The sequence below is a fragment of the Palaemon carinicauda genome, chromosome 35, assembly GCF_036898095.1.
Source record: "Palaemon carinicauda isolate YSFRI2023 chromosome 35, ASM3689809v2, whole genome shotgun sequence".
In the NCBI taxonomy this organism is placed as follows: Eukaryota; Metazoa; Arthropoda; class Malacostraca; order Decapoda; family Palaemonidae; genus Palaemon; species Palaemon carinicauda.
The window spans coordinates 68101259-68122247 of record NC_090759.1 but is presented as its reverse complement, the minus strand read 5'-3'; the positions used below and the strand labels follow the sequence as shown (position 1 = coordinate 68122247).

The following is a 20989-nucleotide window of genomic DNA, read 5'->3' as shown; positions in this document are numbered from 1 at the left end:
CGGGGCCACTTGGGAGCCACTAGGGCCGCTGTCCCTTTGAAGGTTCTCAGTTTGGAGAGGACTTTCAACAGAAGGTTGGTGGGAGGGAACAGGTATATCTTCGACCATCTGTTCCAGTCCAGTGACATGGCGTCCACCGCTTCTGCTTTGGGGTCCTCGTACGGGGCTACGTACAGAGGAAGTTGATTGTTGTCGCTCGTTGCAAAGAGATCTATCTGAAGTTCTGGGACTTGATTGGAGATGAAGGAGAATGATCTTGCGTCTAGAGACCATTCCGACTCTATCGGGTTTGTCCGAGATAGAGCATCCGCTGTCACGTTGCGGAATCCTTGTAGGTGAACTGCAGACAGGTGCCACTTCTTCTTCTCCGCCAGACGGAAGATTGGGAGAAGCACCTGATTTATCTGGGGCGATCTTGAGCCCTGGCGATTGAGACAACGAACTACCACCGAGTTGTCTAGGGTTAGACGGATGTGGATCGAGGGTGGCGGGGATAACTTCTTCAGAGTAAGAAGGACCGCCATGGCCTCCAAGATGTTTATGTGGAACGTCTTGAATAGTGGAGACCAGGTCCCTTGAGCTTGTTTCAGGTGGGAGTGACCTCCCCAGCCCTCCAGTGAGGCATCCGTGTGGATGTTGAGTGATGGAGGAGGGTGTTGGAGAGGAATGGACCTTTTCAGGGCCATTGCTTCCGACCACGGCTTTAGGAGGCGTCGAAGTCTGTTTGGAAGCCGTCTCTTGAGGTCTCTTCGAGCGATGGATGCCGATCGTCTCCAGACTCCCGCGGCATCCTTTAGCTGTGCACGAAGCACTGGGTTTGTCACTGAGGCGAATTGTAGAGAGCCTAGAACTCGTTCCTGCTGTCGCCTTGAAATGCGTTTGGATTTCAGTAGTCGCTTGACAGACCCTGCTATTTCCTTCCTTTTCTTCTGGGGGATGGAAAGGCGGTGTGACTGAAGATTCCAGTGGATTCCCAACCACTGAAACTTCTGAGCCGGAGAGAGGCGAGATTTCTTCTCGTTGATCTTGAATCCCAGGTGTTCTAGGTACTGGGTAACTTCGTCGCAAGACTTTGTACACTCTTCGGGCGAGGGAGCCCAGACTAGCCAGTCGTCGAGGTAGGCCATCACCTGGACGTCTCTTAGGCGGAGCTGTTGTACTATGGCATCCGCCAGCTTTGTGAAGATTCGAGGGGCCACATTGAGGCCGAATGGCATGGCCCTGAAGGCGTAGCTTTTCCTTTGGAGTCGAAATCCTAGGTAGGAGGAAGCGTGATGGTTCATTGGAATGTGCCAATAGGCATCCGCCAGGTCTATAGAGACCGTGTAGGAACCCTGAGGCAGAAGGGTCCTTATTTGTTGAAGCGTCAGCATCTTGAATTTGTTGTTCTCTATGAACTTGTTGAGGGGGGATAAGTCCAGAATGACTCTGAGCTTGTCTGAGTCCTTCTTGGGAACGCAAAACAGTCTCCCTTGGAACCTGGTGGACTTTACCTTCCTTATCACCTTCTTGTTCAAGAGGTCTAGAACATATTCTTCCAGAATGGGGGTTGATGGTTGAAAGAACCGCTGGAAGATTGGGGGTGGTTGCACCCAACTCCAGCCTAGACCGTTCTTGATGATGCTGTGTGCCCAAGGATCGAAGGTCCAACGATCCTGGAATTGGCGGAGTCTTCCTCCCACCGGAAGCACTTCATTGCTTCTGGTGTCCCGAGGACTTGTTGCCTCGGCCGCTAGCTCCCTTTCCTCCTCTACCTCTGGAGGGACGACGAGAGGCGTCTCTGCTTGCACCCCTGGACGAGCCTCTACCTCTGGCATGAAAGGTAGTGGATGACTGCTCAAAGGCAGGGGTGAAGACCGGTGACTGTGACAACACCGGTTGGGGGACCAACTGAAAGGTCTGTTGTGGTTGGGCAACCACTTGGGAGGTAGCGGGTCCCGGAAACTGACGTCGTTGTTGACGTTGCTGGGGTTTCGGCTTCTGAGGTTTCCTCTTAGGCTGAGGTCCATCGTCCTGAGAGGTTTTCCTTTTTCTGGACATGCCCCACTTGTGGAGAAGGTTCCTATTCTCCGTGGCGGCTCTGTCAGTTATTTCCTTGACAAGGTCAGAAGGAAACAGGTGCTTTCCCCAGATGTTGGAGGAAATCAGCCTCCGGGGTTCGTGTTTCACGGTGGCACCGACAAACACGAATTCACGACAGGCTCTACGAGCCTTTATGAAATGGTACAAGTCCTTCATTACCGTGAGTAAGTGGGATTTGGCCAGTACCATGTAGTGATCGGGTACCGCTGTGTCACAGGCCATTACTTCAAGTTGGACTTGATGATAAAGCGAAGCTGCAAGCCTCTCCTTCGTGTCTTGTTCCCGGCGAAGGAGGTGGTCGTTGAGCTTAGGGAGGTCTTCATTAAACTGACGTCCGGCGACGTCAGGATCGAGCCTACCCACGACGAAAGTATGTTGGACATCTTTCCATTGCCTAGTGTCAGGGGGTGTCACGATGGAGAAGGGTCTGCACTCCTCCAGTGCAGGGCAGGGTTTCCCTTCTTCCGCCGCTTTAAGGCATGCAGCTAAGGCCTTTTCCAGAAATGGAAGAATCGCAGTGTCAGGTGCGACATAGGTAGGATGCTTCTTGCTCAAGGCAGGAAGCTTAGAGCAGGTAAAGCCCCTGCTCTTAAATGCGTTGGCTAGCATAGCTTGGGCCTTTGCGAGATCGAACACTATCTCCTCTTTAGGTTCGGTCTCCTCCTTCGAGGCAGGTTCAGCACGAAGTCGGACGTAACAGTCCGGGTAGGCCTCGAAGCTTGGGAAGAACTCCACATCTTCCAACGGGACCGTGCCGATCTTGTCGCTAACAAAGATCCTGCCGGTTGCAATAACCATATGCTCTGCATACCTCCACGGGTTGGCATGAGAGCAAGCTGGGAGATCCTTGACCGAGATCTTCTTCGTGTCTCTGGATCCAATCATCGACCTGATGGACTCCTGGTTCTCCTTCAGTCTGTCGTCCATGACAGCTCTAATCAGTCGGATCAGTTCTTGGGTGGAAGAGGAAGGATCCGGGGTCGAGGAGGTAGACGGAAGGGACAATTCCGTCGGTGTAGGAGTAGGCGGAGGGATGGACGAGGGAGTAGCTCCAATCTCCGACTCGGTGTATTCCACCTTGTCTTCGTCCTCTTCGGCTCCTTGAGCCATAAGCGTCTTCTCCGTATCTTCCGAGACGTCGGAGATCCGTTCATCATCCTCAGAATCCAAACGGCACTCGTGCATGGACTGAGCCATGACCACATCAGGTTCCACTGAAATTTGGACAGTGGGGATTGCTTCCTTTGGAACCACTGAATCAGGGGAGGCCTTAGGGAACAACAGGGACCTCAGTTCTTCGGTGGCCAGGTACGGTCCAGTAGCATTCCTCTGAAAACCACGCACCCACTTGCGCAGTTTGTCACGAGCAATGTCTCTAACCTCCGCTGAGGGAGGGTTATGGAAGGCCTCAACTAGATAGGCCTGGCAGACCGTACATTCCAGTGGATTCCAGAACTTCCAATCCCCTTTCTTGTCTGAGCAAGGGGCGTGAGTCCTGCACGCCGTATGTCCGTAAAACTGGGAGCGTTTCACAGCACAGTAGGCGAAATCGCACTTCATCTGCTCCTCCTGTGGAAGAAAGAGAAAATGAGTATGGGGGAGCCATAGGAGTGGCTCTTAATTTAAGTTAACATTAATCATTAATTTTAACTTAAGGAAGGTGTGATGCATAGAGAATGAAACAGTAAAGGAGACACGCTCCATGCATCTCGCCCGGCTGGTTACCATAGGCTGGTCCTGGGATAATCCAAATGACCTAGATCATTGGATATAATTTCCTAGGGTTCCCATTATAATGGAACTCCATGGAAAGCCAAGGACAAGGTTGGGATCGAATTCATTCGGTTCCCAGATAAGAGCCAGAAGGCCTCATTAAGGGTAATTGCTTCTGGCAACCAGCCGCGCTAAGATGCACATAGCATGCTGGAAATAGAAGAATGCAAAGAGACAGCATGATCACTAATAGAGCAGTACTAGGTACTGATCTTAGAAGCAAAGCAGCTTATCTATTTGCAAGGTAGGGCTATCTAGTCTTATGATAGCTAAAGAGAGGGGGTGCAAGTATTCTTGACGCCTCTGGGGCATCCGGCAGCCGCCGGCACGCCGGAGCTCGCTCCAGCATAGATTCTGGCACTAGAACAGACAATTTTCAAAGTCAGTTAGATACCAGGATGGCGGCCGCCGGCACAACGGCGGCGCGCCGGCAGGGAGCGGCGGCTCCGGCAGCCGGAGGATGCCGGATTGGTGACGGGTAAGGATGGTACAGGTAGTATCGGGTTGCCGGCAGTATATGCCGGCACTCCGGAGATCGACCGGCAAGCGGACGAATGGATAGGAGGAGGAAAGCCGCCGGTAGTAGCCGGCGGCAGCCGGCAGCCCCTCGGTACACGGGGGGGCTGGGGGCAAGGGTAGGGAAGTCACCAAGAGGGAGGCAGGTATTGCCGGCAGTAGAGGCGGCAAGAGACCGGCACCCGGATAGAGAGAGAGACAGGGGGAGGGGGGAAGGGATGTAGGAAGTACCGTCAGGGTTCCAGACATCCCTCCCCCTCCCTGAGGGGGTGTACCCATGATAGAGACAGGCTCTAGCATCCAAGCAGGGGTCACTAGGGACCGGGAGCAGGTAGCCCAAGGGAGGGCTAGGGAACACCCAAGAGGGGGGGGAGACTCCCCTATGCAGAGCTACACTAGTAACTAACCTTATAGGACACTATGAAGGTATATGTACCAGAGCGGACAGCACAGGGAAGCTCGGGTAGCCCTACTCTTCCACCCTAAGGAGGAATTGTAGGACAGGGGACAGATGAGTATAAACTAACCTAAGCATAGGCTAGGCTATACAAGAGATAGGTGGGGAGGGAGAAGAAAGGGGTCTTCCCAGGAAGGGTTTCTGTACCAGAGCGGCCACAAAGGGAAGGGAGGACACTCCCTAACCTAAGATTAGGCTGATCAGCTAAAAACGGTGCAAGAGTACAGTTTCAGCATGGAACAGAGAAACCTTCCTAACCCAGCCTAGATCAGGGCTAAAAGTCCTGAACTAGGCAAGGAAGAAGACATATCGCTATCGCAGGAAAGTCGTAGACTATCCTAGCCATAGAGGTAGGCTAGCCTAACCTCACTCTCAGACGCAATCCTAAAGGGGGTTCATTCCTTTAGGGAGGACTGAGAGGCGATAAAATACTCTATTAGACAATAAATCCCTTTACTCAGAAAAGGGATCAAGGCTAAATAGAGGGAGTGCCAAGGCAGGGGATGAAGGAAGCATATAGGGGTCCTCAGGTTAGGTTAGGCTAGAAAGAATCACTGACTAGCCTATCCCCTATATGGTCCCTGAAGGCGAAAACATTTGCATCACTAGTCAAAAGTATTGTAAAATAATAATGCCACTATCTTCATAACTTAGTCTAGGATCACTGATAAATCATGCATGAACACTTGTATATAGGCTCCTGGCCTGGGGGCTATAGTAGCCGACTGGTATGAGGTCAATCGATGACCGATAAAAAGCGTCTAACACGATATAAAAGTTCCTAGCTATGAAGACTAAATAAACTAATGTATTCGATTAGTATATAAGGCCGGAAGCGTTGTTGTGGCTAACTAAATAAGACATGCAAAACAACAACGACGCCATAAAATGGCGGGTCCGGTAGAGGCACAGCTCCGCCACAAAACATCAATTATTTCGCGAAATAATATTTACTTTACGGCCAGAGCTTAATTAAACAATACTGGAACCTTGTACTCAACTTTCCAGAAGAAGGCGAGGCTGAAGGTAACGACATAGCGAAGATGCAAAACGATAAAGTTCACACAAGGGAAAATCCGTCTCAGTAGGGCAGCTACTAACAAAAGGATGAAGACGCTCGTGACGTCATTAGAGCAATGGCGTCCGTTTGTTTACGTCTCGAGTATCAGTAGTAGCCACGAGTGAGATTAGCTGTGGAACGGCTCCCAGCTATTCTCAGCCCTTACACACCGAAGCGTTAACCCTGTTCGGGGTGGAGATAGCTATGTGGCACGACCAGACATGCGTGTCCCCTGTTGTATTACGATGTCTTAAAGGGAAACCTTTGAGATACTCGCTCCAGAAGTTAGAATTCTGTGATAACCTGTGGTTAAATTCTCTGGGAATATCTTAGTAGTCTTATACCCAAGGAAGCTACCAAACAGGAACCTTCCATCAGGACGCCATGGCTTGAGCCCAAAAATGCTGATTATATCTCCATTAAATATACAATTAGTCGATATTGGTAACATTCACAGCCCTTACCTGATAGTATGTTCCAGTTTAAGCATATGTCAAGTGAAGTTTCACAAATGGCTTGCATTAATTATTATTATCAGTCAAGATGAAACAATAGTTAGGCAAACAGATTGCTAATAACCCAAAGCCCCCTTATTAAGAAAAGAAGCTCATTAAAGAAATAAGAGAGAAATAAAGTATAATGAAATATAAAAATTCTAAAAGCAATTTGCATCTTACGTAGCGATACAACTCTCACTTCTTCAAAGCACACGTCTTCGCCAGAGTACGAACAGCCACTTTTGTCCTTTGGCCTAGGACTGAGAGTGGTGGTTGAGGTGGGAAATGTAATCTAAAGGACTCAAGGTTATAGAGCTAAGAAAAAATAAATTTTCATAATTTATTATATGTTCCTAAACCTATAAATATCATTATCCTTTAAAAGAGGGAGAATCACTCATTGCTGGATGGGAGTCCACTAAAAACAAACTAAGAGGTTCTTTTTTTTCTTTATCCTGGATGTCATCTTTCCTGGTCCCATACAGGAACATTGAATGCGACTCCAATAACCACCTAATAGCTCCAAATAAGGATTCAGAAGCTGTTAAGACCTTGGCCAATGCTGGTTTAGAAGAAAGCCTGTATTCCAATGCTGGTTTAGAAGAAAGCCTGTACTTGAATACTAATTTTGTAAGTGTAATTAGGTTAACTTTACTTAAACTGTATCCATTCCCAACACTGATGGTTGTTTAGTTGGAAGAGACACACATGGGTCAAGAGACCAAAAAACCATGAGGGGAAATCAATTGAGCATTCTTCCCAGTCTCCAATGGTTACTTGAAGACTTCCTTATCTATTGAAGTTAAGGATCTTGATTGATTGATTGATTGATTGAAAGTTTTCTGGCATCCTGACATCTAAGGTCATTGACGCCGATACCATTTACTGTATAAGAAAATTATAAGCAAATTCGATTAAAACCATAAAAATTAAGAAGTCATTACAATAGTTAAATAGTTTTCAGAAGACCTGCTTCTGAAATAAATCTAAAAATTCCGCTCGCATAGTAAGACACATCATGTCCAAGAATCTTGGCAAGGATAAACATGCCATCCTCACCTCGAGCCTCAAACAGATATCTATTTCTTAAGTTAGTAAAATTAGGGCATTCGGTCAACAAATGCCTCACTGTTAGAGGTACTAAGCAGTCCTCGCAATACGGTTGGTGTTGGCCCTTCAGCAGAAACTCGTGTGTCAACCGTGTGTGACCAATACGGAGACGACAAAGAGTCGTCTCCCATTTTCGGGGAATCATGTTATACCTCCAAGGTGATATGATATTTGTTACTTCCCTCATTTTATTGCCATTTTGACTATCCCAGTGCTGTTGCCATTTATCACATACCAATTTCTTGATGTAAGGTAGGAAATCGTTACATGGAATGGGATACCTCCTTGGTAGCAACTCGGATGCCGCATTCTTCGCCAGTAAATCTGCCTTCTCATTCCCTGACACACCTACATGTGCTGGAACCCAACAAAATCGAACAGTTATACCTTTCCGTCCAATAATAAAAAGCCATTCTAAAATCTTTAAAACTAGAGGGTTACTAGAATTAAAAACTTCTAAAACTTGAAGAACACTCCTTGCATCACTAAAAATTGTAAAATTACCCTCCTTTTCCAAAGCTATTTTCTCAATAGCAGTTAATATGCCATACAGTTCGGCAGTAAATATGGAAGCTGTTAGAGGAAGTGCACCTCTACAATTAAAATATTACTATGTACTCCAAATCCAACGCCAGCATCAGATTTGGAGCCATCAGTATATATAAAAGTCGATCCTCTATGTTCTTCAACATGTTCCATAAAAAGAGACCTGGATTCTAAGTCAGTCAAATTCTTCTTAACTCCAATAAAATATCTACAAAAAGATATGTCAGGTAATTTCCATGGAGGCGTTGATGATACCTTGAATGGAAGCACCTTATTTCTAATTATATCCAGCTTGTTTAATAATTGGTTAACCCGAAACCCAAAAGGTTGAGGAGATTTTGGGTGCAACTCAAAGTAGGTTGAGTGCCTTACAAGGCTTGCAGTTTGAAAGGCTGAAGAATTGGGGAGTCTTTGCCATCTAAACCAATACCGAATAATAGAGGACATTCGGTAAAGGTCCAGAGGCAACTCCCCAGCATCAACAAGGAGACTTGTGATAGGGGAGGTTCTAAAGGCTCCTGTGGACAATCTAATGCTAGCATGATGTATTGAATCTAGTATTTTTAACCGGCTTGGGGTTGCTGAGGAGTATATTTCGCATCCATAACTAATTTTGGAAAATATCAAGGCCTTGTATAATTTTAAAATTGTATTGCGGTCTGCCCCCCATGATGTATGGGACAAGACTTTTAAAAGATTCATAGCTTCAACACATTTAGCTTTTAATGTTTTTAAGTGAGAAACCCATGTAAGCCTACAATCAAATATCAACCCTAAAAATTTGGCTTCACTTGCACATAGGATCCGTTGACCTTTGATGTATATATCCGGGTCTGGATGTACTCCCCGTATACGACAGAAATGGACAATTGTAGTTTTACTTGTTGAGAACTTAAATCCATTCATATCGGCCCAATGGATAATTTTATCAATAGAGAGTTGGATTTTTCTCTCAACCATTGCCATTCTGGCTCCAGCAAATGATATGGAGAGATCATCCACAAATAATGTTGCAAGAACATCCCGGGGAATGACTGAGGATATCCCATTAATTGCTAGTGCAAAAAGGGTTACACTCAGCACACTCCCCTGAGGAACTCCTTCTTCCTGGCATTTACTCTGTGATAGAGCTTCCCCAACTCTCACTTGGAAAACTCTATGTGAAAGAAATGACTGGATGAATAGTGGTAGCTCACCTCTCAATCCGCACTCATGGATTCTTTTAAGTATACCGTATCTCCATGTGGTATCATATGCCTTTTCAAGATAAAAAAAACTGTCACATGGTGCTGTTTGGAAGCAAAGGCTTCACAAATGGAGGACTCAAGTTGTATCAGCACATCAGTCGTTGAGTGCATTTTCCTGAATCCACATTGAATGGGTGATAAAATATTCTTCTTTTCAAGGTACCAAATCAGTCTTGCATTGACCATCTTCTCCATGATTTTACATAAACAAGATGTCAATGCAATAGGTCGGTAGTTTGCTGCTAAAAACTTGTCCTTACCGGGTTTTAAAAAGGCTAAAATAATGGCTAGTTCCCAAACACTTGGATAACTATGATCATGCCATATTCTATTAAAAATGCTTAAAATAAATAACTTTGTATTAAAAGGTACATGTTTAATCATTGCATATGGAATTCCATCGGGTCCAGGGGCTGTATCGTTACAAGTAGCAAGAGCAGAATCAAATTCTCTTTCAGTAAAAGGAGAATTGTATGACTCTTGCTTTCTTGTTGCGAAGTTTAAAACTTTCTTTTCTTCATTGCTCCTATACTGGTGAACAGGAGCTGCTTGACACTTGCACGATACATTTGAGAAATGGTCAGCCAGGGCATTGCTAACTTCGGTTGCTCCAGTCATATACTGGCCATTTATCTTTAACACTGGTGGTGGGTTTGGGGTGAATTTTCCTGCTATCTTTTTTACTTTCCTCCACACAGATGATGTTGGTGTTCTACTGTTAATGGAGGAAACAAAGGACATCCAAGACTGGCGCCTAGCTTCTTTCATGGCACGGCGGAACTGTGCTCTACATTTCTTGTATATGACTAAATTCTCCTCATTACGGTGCATGCGCAATCGAGTTAAAGACTTTCTTGTGGCTCTGTGCAGGGCAGTTAGTTCTGACGACCACCAGGGGACTGGTCGTCGTCTGAATATCCCAGTTGTTTTGGGAATGGAATTCACTCCTGCTGTGTGAAGAGTTCCATTAAGTAAGTCTATGGCATCATCAACACTTTCAAACTGTTCTGCATTTCCTTCAATTTCACTTAACTCCCGAAATCTATTCCAGTCCGCCTTATCAAGATTCCATCGAGGTGATCTTTGTAAAGGTGGACCATTGTTGGTGTTTATAATGATTGGTGCATGATCACTAGTATGCCAATCATCTAATGTTCTCCAATTAAAATCGAGAAGACAGTTAGAGCTTGCAACTGATAGGTCAATGCAGGACAAGGTACCTGTCTGTACATGAAAATGTGTGGGCTCTCCTGTATTGAGGAGTCCGACATCTTCATTCTCCAAAATTGACGATATAATATTACCCCTTGCATTTGCTAAAACATCACCCCATAAAGGATGTCTACTATTAAGGTCTCCTAGTAAGAGAAAGGGTTGTAGGAGTTGTTTAATCACCTCTACTATATTATCATATGAGATGTTATCATTTGGAGGCAAGTAAAGAGAACAGATTGTGTATTTTCTCCCTATATCAATCTGTACAGCCACTGCCTGCAGAGGGGTACAGATGGACAAAGATATTTGGGGAACATCTCGACGAACGTATATAAGACTTCCCCCATGGCTCCCTGCTCGTTGATCTTATGGTGTCCTATAGCTAACATACTCTCGAGGACAAGGAGTATTAGCATCGAGCTTGCTTTCTTGTAGACATACTGTTATAGGGGAGTGCTCACGTATGAGGAGCTTAAGTTGTTCATATTTCGCCCTTAAACCCTGGCAATTCCATTGCAGAATGGAGGAAAAAACTATGTTTTATTTTTTGGAAGACACCTTAGATGAAGTCTTCCCAATGGCACTATTTGATCTAACAATGTTTCCCGGAGGTAACTCTAGAGAGGATCTTGATATAGTGGGTTTTGTGTTTCTCTTTTTCTTTGTGTCCTTTTGATCTAATTGTTGAGGAGGATGGTGGACCTCAACTTGAATTTCTGATTGGTTCAATTTATCTTCTAGTTGTTCAGAAACATCAGCAGACAAGATATCATATTTATTGGAAGTCGTGACACTAATGTTTCTTATGGTAGGAGGAGAGAGGGAGGGAGGTCTCTCTTTTTTTCGATTAAAAGGTTGTGATCTGTCAGGTTTTTGCACCTTCCCCACTACGGGTTCACCAGGTAAATTGGTTTCGAGTGCAACCTCCATCAGATCAGGCAAGGAAACGGCCTGTGAGAGGTTTGTACTATTGTTTAAAATCGGAGTAGTTGGCTTTTGAATAATTTTCAGATCTTTAAGTGTCCGTTTTGATTTTTCCACAATTTCTGGATATAGATTTTCGATGGGACTTTCAACCTCTTTAACTACTTTCATTTGTTTCTTTATCTTAGAAGTAGAGATATAATTTTCGTCTGTGTGGTTTGACAAGTTTTTCTTCAGAACCATTGAAAAAGGTTGCCCTGGTCTTATTTGCTTATCAAGAGCTCTTTTACGAGCCTCTTTAAAAGTAACCCTTTCCATGGTCCTAATGGCCTGGATTTCTTTTTCAAAAATAAACTTTACACAGCTTTTAGATGTAGCTGGGTGTGCTTCCCCACAATGTATGCAATTAGGGTTTTCTATGCATACTCCATGACTACTTTTTCCACAGTTGGCACAAACAGCTGGCTTATTGTTTAGTTTTTCTTTACATTTCTGGCTTAAATGGCCATACATTTGGCAATGATAACATCGCAATGGTGACGGGATATATGGTTTTACCTTCAAAGATAGCCATCCAGCTTTTATAACATTTGGTAATCGGCATTGATCAAATGTTATAATCAGAGTAGCAAGAGGGATACGTTGTTCTCCAACTCTCTTTCTCATTCTGACTACTTTAACTACTCCTTGACTTTTCAGTTCATCCTCTATTTCTTTCTCCTCTATATCCAACAATTCTGGAGCATATATCACACCTCTACTCTGGTTGAAAGTAGGGTGTGAAACGCATTTTACGCTATGACCATTCAATGTTGTAAGTGTTTTTAACCTTTCACCTTGTAATGGGGACAGTGTCTCTATCAAGAGACTTCCATTTCCCTGGGGTAAAATTTTTGGCTGCCCTCCACATAATGTAACTATTTCTCTATTAGCTTTAAAAACATTTATACGCTCATTTCTTTCGTTTTCAAATTCCAAGATAAAAAAATTTTCATAATTCACTACTTCATAGTGACCAGGTAATACTTCTACTTTTCTATATCTTTCTGTACTGTCATCATTTTTCACTCTCTCTCTCTTCTTCTCTAGCGTTTTATTATTCACATGACGTGAATAAGGTTCTAACGTTACAATGTTAGAACCCGAGTTGGAGCTGTCTGTACTGAGGTCCATGTTTGTATTTTCCAGGTCGTCAACAGAGGTGTTGGGTTTTTTTGAAAAAGCAAGCCGGGTTATCCACCTCTTATCGGAGGATGTCAGTCCTCCTATCCCATGTGGCCCAACACGAGAAGAGGCTTCAGCGGGGACCAGTCCTCTATTAGAGAGGGGCTGCCTCTCTTAAGGTGGGCGTACACTGGTCAGTGGGGGTAGTTAGCCCCTCCCACCGTCGACTCCAATGCCTGGCGTCACCCATTACCCGCAAATATGGGTGACTTAAGACCGGATCACTGGAGCCCGACTCTTAACAGACTTGGTCTGCACCCAATGGGGTCTGCCAGAGGGTGATGGCGTCTAAATTGGCACAGGTTGAGATGGAATGCAGTCCATCCCACACTCTGCCAAATACAAAGCAGCATCCAAAGTAAAATCGAACATGCCAAAGTCGTCAACAATATCGAGCCCAAAAGGAAGAGATGGGAGAAAAAAAGAAATAATCAAAAGTAAAAGAGAAAGTGCTGACTGATTTAGTTGAATCGACAGCTGGGCACCGAGGTCCAATGGGAAGTAGTTCCCACTGTTCATTAGAGCCCAGCTGCTAATCCCTAAGCCCCCCATCCTCATCAAGGCTTCAGCATCTGGGGGGTTAAGAATCTTGACTATTTTGTTTTGTCGTAATGTGAGGCAACCTGTTATCCCACTGTCGCTGGCCATATATTGTTAGTTATTTCAATATTAGGGTATTCTTCAGACTATTATGTTAATCTGAGTTTGCTAAGGCATACCATTAGAGTAGCATCGTGTTGGATTAAGTTACCAAACACCGGTTATAATTTTGGAAATGCAATGGCAGTTATTGTTCTTGATATATGTCCATGTATTAGCCACTCTTTTATTTGTTAATGATTATAGTGCAATATATAGTATTCCCCATTTATTGGGAGGATTTTGCAGGATTATCCTATTTACTTGAATGGTTTATGAATAGAAACCTTTAGATTTTATATATGCTCTTCAAATTTCATATTGCATGGATTAACTGTATATGTAAGTTATTCTGTTCTGTCAGTTTGTGTGTTATTTCTATATTTCTATGCTAATGTCAATGGTATTCGATTATCCACTATTAGATTTTTTACCATTGCTTTAATAATAAATACAGTCCAGTTTTGTGTCTCTATGTTTGGGATATCTCTAGAATATTCCTAATGCATGTACCTCAGGCTACTCAAGATGGTTTGATTACCCAAGTTCCAATATACAAGTTGGATTGATTCTGAAAGGAGTGAGCGGAATCTTGAATTTGACTTGACTAGTTCCTTAGCAAGAACCACTTTGAGTTAGTGTGTTCTCCACACTACACACATCTAGATAAATATTGGATAAGATACCAACCCATCCACCTATTACCAGGGGGATAGATGAATTGCTTCTTAGTAGACATAGTCTGCAATAAAGGACGGCTGTAGCATCCCCCTCAGGAGTTGAATAAGAAAATGGTATTAAATCTAATCATTCTACCTTTCCTCATGATTTATGATGAATGCGTTACCTTAGATGAGATATATAATAGTCGTGTGAGGGAGCTGGGATTGTTACCCTAATACTGAACAGCTACCTCAGCACCCATGAAGTAGTCCAAGAGCCTGTGGATAACATCCATAAGGTACAGCGAGGAAAGGCTATCAAAAAAATCTTCAGACCCAATATTCAGCTCTTAAGTATACCAACAGATAAACTGAAAGGCTACTGACAGGGTAAGGCTTGTGTAAATTCTTCATTGAGATGGTAAAGGTCTGCACTGACCAAAGTGACATATATAAGTAGATAATGTGGATAATGTGGGAGGTTGGGCTGTGGCACCCTAGCAGTACCAGCTGAACTCGGTTGAGTCCCTGGTTAGGCTGAAGGAACGTAGAGTAGAGGTCCCCTTTTTGTTTTGTTTCATTGTTGGTGTCGGCTACCCCCCAAAATTGGGGGAAGTGCCTTTGTATATGGATGGACCAAACAAAAAGGTACAGTGTCTAGAAACTTACTCTTTGCTTCTGCTGGGGCTAATGAGAAGGCTATGGCACTTGTGCTTGAAGTGTTGAATCCTCTTCAAATAACAACACAGGGACCTCATATGACACCAGGCAACTTCATGTCAACTTGTGTCAAATATATAATATCAATAAGGTCCCCATCTGGTGTTCAAGACTGGTATTGAGTCTTCATAACAAAGTCTGTGTGATGATAGATGAAAAAAACCCCACCCCACAAAGGACTGACATGATGATGAGCCTGAGAACTTTCCTACTCTCTTAAAAAGTCTTGAGGGAGAGAACCTATGATGCCCTTCTCAAGTTAGCAGGAGATGCATATGCCAGTGTCCTAAGGATGAAGACCACGATTGCTCAAAAATTCCTTCAAGCATAGCCTGTTCCCAAATGGAGAAGATTCCTAGCTTTACCAAGGAGTGGTCTTGGTAGAGCTAGGCAAAGTCAATGATCTGTTGAAAGAGGGTCTAACCAGAATGGCACGTTCTCTACATCCCTCACTGTAGAGAATGACTCTCTCAACCTACCTAAAAGCTAGCAGAACTCGATACGAGGCCACCACTGAGAGGACCTGATAGGTGGACAAACATTTCACCCTTCTTGGATCACATTTGTACTCTATCCCTAAAGGGACTAGAGCATTGCCTGTTGCCGGTATGTTAGATATATTTGTTAATGGACTCATGGTCTAGCTGACCAAATTCCCAAGGAAACAGACAACGGGTGAGGTCTGTCCATCCCTACCAGTGGAGGGTGACCTTCAAGGTCAGCATGTTTCTTAGCCTTACCTGGCCTACAATGCTGGTGATTGGTCCCTGAGAGAGCACTCGCCTGCAACCGGTGCCAAAGCGGTAGATGTCATACTTCGCTCATACTCTGCTTGATGGATTCCAAATGAATTAGTCAGCATGTGAGCTCCGTTACTCCCTCCTGATGGAGGAAAGCTCTGTAAGGACACTCCTGTTATTATGACAGGAATAGGGAAGGTGTGTAAAACGTCTTGCCTTTGTCTGGCCTATGGAGTCAGTGTTGGATTCCGGCCGGGACCTTCCACATACATCTGATCCCAGGAAAAAAGTCATATTTTCCTCACAACCATTAAACCAACCCGAAAGGTACCAGTCAAAGGATGAGAGCAAATACTTCCCCCGTGAGAGGAAAAGCAGCTTCCTAATGACCAAAAAATTCCTCGTATCAAGACAGGCATGAGGGTAGGAGCAATGCTCAGCCTCAGCTGGCTAACAGATCCAACTGACCAAGCCTTATGGAGATGGTCCTGGATATGATCTGTCATTCCTTCCAAAAGGAGAAGAGCACAAGCTAGAAGTCCCAAGGAATTTTTGCGAGAGACATCCTTTGCGAGTACTACTGCAGCTGATTTTTTTCTCAGAAGTCTGAAGAAAATTATAGAAGGAGGAAGAGTTGGTAGAAGAGGAGGAGGAGAAAGAACAAACCTCCATGGTGGACAAAGGATTTAATTCTGATACACGGGCATCCCCTTCCACCACTGTTTCAACATCTTGAAAGGAATGGAATAGCCATAGGCTCAAAGCATAGTACTGGAATCCAATCGGTTATTCAGCGCTGCAGTGAACTTTTATAGAAGAAGTTATGAATAATTAATAAAACTAATGAATAAATATTTAATTAATGAATATAGAATTTGAGTGGGAGTCAATAAACATTTCTTTTTTAAATTACACTTTATTCAAATATGAATGTAATTGCCTAGTTAATTCAGAAGGTTCATAGAAAATAAAACATATCAAATTTCATTATAAAAGCTAATGTTATGTAAATAACCATTGACATTAGCATGGTCGACACTTGTCACTTAGTATTTGACAATTACTTTTATTTTCAAATCTTTGTCTATGTCATCCTGTAGTCTCTAGGCCTACTGCTAGGCACCAACACATGTTTGACAGTAAGATGAACCACTGTCTCAAGTGGGTGTGACTAATTTTCTGATGAAAAGACCTAACCTCTGTCTTCCAATATAGGTGATAAGATGGACAGTGATGAATTGTTTGATGAATTTTAGGCCAAATACTTGCGATTTTCACGTGTGAATATTAGTTTTACGATGTGGTTGTAAGCAGCCTACTTGAATTGATTTTTAAAAAATAAAAAGAACTGTTCTTTTGTTTCCATGAAGGCAATTGATCTTAGCAAACGATGTATTGTGGTATTTGTAACTATATCACTAAGACACAAATTTTGTGAAATAAGTAGGTTTTTCATTAGGTTTAAAATTAATTATTTTAAAAGAATATTTATAAATTTTGGAGAATATGCTTACTTCGGTGTCTCTAACAAGAAATATCAAACCCAACTTGGAAAAGCTCGTACACAATATGAAGACCTTTCCAAGGTCTAATTATGTAAACCTTGGTAGTTTCAATGTAGTCCTAGCCACTGTGAAAACTTTAGTGTTCCTGCTTTTCCAACTCTGGTTGTAGCTTAGTAAGTAAGAAATAATAATAATAATAATAATAATAATAATAATAATAATTTGTAGCAGTCTTTCTTTCACGAAGGGCCCTGGGTATTCAAAAGTTAAATTACATGTTTCTTACACTATACATATTATATCAAGAATCACTGAATGTGATCAGCAGAGTAAAGAAAATATAAATGATTGTATAGCCACTGAAGAAATAAAATTGTATTCGGATAAGCAAATAAAATCTTGTTTTATTTCAACAATTGTTTATCAAAATTGACTGTTTTGGCATTATGAATTTACATTTACATAAATAGAATTATGTTGACTCATAAACATTTGCAAGTATAACTGTAGCCTAACATGAAAGAGGGATGTATTACTAAATGTTCTCACAGTGAGGATAGTCCAGGTTAGGCCTGTGTTCAAAGACACAACCAAAAAAAGGTGCCGAGTAATATGAGATCAAAATTCGTAGACCTACACTGGCCAGAGGAGGTAAGGGTGTTGTTATATAGACATATTCAGGATATTTCGAAAGTTTGAATGTCTAATTACACAAGATGAATATGTTTATAGTCTATAACGTAAAATTAAAAATGATATTGTCATTAATACACACACATATAATATATATATATATATATATATATAGAGAGAGAGAGAGAGAGAGAGAGAGAGAGAGAGAGAGAGAGAGAGAGAGAGAGAGAGAGAGAGAGACTTATACCAAGGCACTTCCCCCAATTTTGGAGGGTAGCCGACATCAAACAAATGAAACAGAAAAGGGGACCTCTCCTATCTACGTCATCCCAGCCTAACAAGGGACTCAACCGAGTTCGGCTGGTACTGCTAGGGGTGCCACAGCCCACCCTCCCAGATTATCCACCACAGATGAAGCTTCATAATACTGAATCCCCTACTGCTGCCTAGATATAGATAGATATTTATAGCCTATGCGCGCTATTACCTACGTAAGTTTAGGCTACTGTATCGATCGACCGTTCTCCCCATGAACGTGAAGTGATCCTGTACAGGCAGCTACGCCCAATGCTCGGACCGTTCAATCGTCCATTATCTATTTATGTTCACACTCCACAAATCCACAACTTTCGTTCAATACCAGATTGGAGATATAAAAGCTGATTTTTATCAGATAAAGTAAACTAAAAATATTGCATCATCTTGGCCAACTGTATCATACTGAAAACAATCTGCGTTGGACCCGGGTATGGGAAGGAAATCAGGAGCTGATCTGCCAGATGCAAAAGAATTAAATTATTACAAACACAACTCTAAAGTCTTTACTGATTCCCTGTTTTATCCACCGTAAGCTAAAACATATGTCGTATTCTACAAATAAAGTTTCCATTCGTTTACTACACAGCTCAATACATTGCCCGCAAACAAACAAACATAAAAAGGGAACCAAGTATCTTTATCGTGATTCATGACTGCGCTAGTGTTGGGAACTTGTGATACTTCGTTAACAGAGTGACGCGCACTAAGACACAGTAGAGGCAGCAAGCACTTCAGTGTCTAATACGTTATTTGTGCTTCAATTTAATAGGTTATATTTAAAGTGATCAGTTCCACCGAGTTGAGAGAAGAGGAACTTTCGATTGCTGATAAGCAAAGTGAACGTCAATCGTTATGTCTTACTACTACAGAGGATCTAGACCGATGGTGTCCGGGAGGGTAAGACTTAGGGGCTTTTTCTGCCACTCTTCATGTCAAGTCGATGCGATTATTTCAAGCACTAACTTTGATCTCTCTCTCTCTCTCTCTCTCTCTCTCTCTCTCTCTCTCTCTCTCTCTCTCTCTCTCTCTCTCTCTCTCGATGTAATCCAAAACAAATTTATAAACTCGTAGCACTTCTAACAAGCACTCTAAATGGTGTTTTTTATTTTTTCGATAATATCTTTCTGATATATTTGAGGTTAACCAAATATTGTATCCTTCACTGAACAATACAGGTCTCGCTGCCAGTAGGCCTACTGACATACGCTTAGCTTATAAGAGGAAGTTAAGAATGAAATGTTTTTGACAATCAATAGACAGATGAAAAGCCTCAGAGTATAGATTTTAAGTACGTGTATTGCATGCATGCATGCTCTCTCTCTCTCTCTCTCTCTCTCTCTCTCTCTCTCTCTCTCTCTCTCTCTCTCTCTCTCTCTCTCTCTCTATATATATATATATATATATGCACACACACTATGTATAATGTACAGATGGCTTCAAGAATTTCTGTACACAATACCACAGACTATTTATTGTACTGCATATCGCCATTCTTGGAGGCAACTGCACATGTAGGCCTATATGTAATTACTAAGGTAGCCCACTCATGGCAACTGTTTTCCAACTAATATTTACACACACAAGAGTATACAATAAACGGATCTTGTAGGTCCTGTAGCGCATAGGGTTCCCCTGTGTGATAATTCCAGGAAAGCACCCTGTAAAGTATGTGTTTGTGTATGTATATGTATGTGTGTGTGTATATATATATATATATATATATATATATATATATATATATATATATATATATATATATATACATACATATATATATATACATACATATATATATATACATACATATATATATATATATATATATATATATATATATATATATATATATATATATATACACACATATATATATATATACACACACATATATATATATATATGTATATATATATACATATATATATATATATTATATATACACACATACATACACAACACACACACAAAAGCCTCAAATATCCTCTATGTCAAACTTGCTCTATCACGGGATGGATCTCTTAAACCGAGTGAAATTTATTTAAGAATAAGGAATTTAACCATTCGTCATAGGTTCGAATCCTAGGCCTGCCAGATAAGGATCAGAGACCCCGTGGCAAAGCGACTTTGATATCTAAGGGGCCATTTGCAGCCTATTTGAAACAATGCGAATCCTGATGGTTTGTTATATTAATTATATAACAGAATGGGTACCTAGAGATTGCAAAAGAAGCTGGGGTGGGAAGGGAAGACGATGGATTGACAAACTTAAAAAGTTTGCAGATGTGGACAGGCATAGAAAGGCCATAAACAGACAAGTGGAACGACATGTCTGAGGCCTATGTTCTGCACTGGACTAGTAACGGATGATGAGATACAATATAGATATACTCCCAGCTACATGATGAAATGGATGCAAGCATTGGCCAACATGGTGATGAAAACTGGCCAAATCACAGGTATGTCAATAAAAACAGCTACATTAAGTCATGCGACGGCCGTGGGATGCATACCGCAAAAACAAGGGGGAGACGCGAAATTCTCCACCAAAATAAGGACAAGGTACTCAACTGATGAAGCAGAAGCATCCATAATCCCAAATACAGTCAAAATCTTGAAGAAACAAGTGGAAAACTCCCAAACCGATCTATCAAGATGGCGCTGCAAAAGAAATGGAGAACCAGCGAACATGTTTACAGTAACATACTGGGAACGGAGTTGTAACAGCTCTCCCACATATACAATCCTATCCCATATCCTTAAGACAAGGTTAACTATATTCGAGGAAGGATAGCCGTGGTCGTTTTAAACACGTCCCTGTTACATACGATATCTTTCGGAATATTCGCCCCAGGGGTTAGAACCCTGTGATAACTCTACAGCTAAAATTCTCTGGTATATCACTTGAAGGAAATATCCCAAGTCGAAGCTGCCTAGAGGAACTTCCATCAGAACGACATGCTTATCTCGCCTCAAAAAAAGATTTTTCCTATGTCAAAAGTACTTATATATATATATATATATATATATATATATATATATATATATATATATGATAAATTTTTGCACATTTAAACGTGTTTTTTATATTTCAAATAAGCCATATATATTGATACATTAAAGT

At 42.3% G+C, this 20989-nt stretch overlaps 1 protein-coding gene across 1 annotated transcript in view; it reads left to right on the top strand.

Annotated features, from left to right (window-relative positions):
• The window catches only part of LOC137627579 (uncharacterized), a 130134-nt gene that overhangs the window by 71310 nt on the left and 37835 nt on the right, over positions 1–20989 (top strand). Inside the window, exons 8-9 of the mRNA XM_068358665.1 lie at positions 6871–7015; positions 18715–18765. Of these exons, the coding sequence (XP_068214766.1) occupies positions 6871–7015; positions 18715–18765 (196 nt within the window). The remainder of the gene's footprint in view (positions 1–6870; positions 7016–18714; positions 18766–20989) is intronic.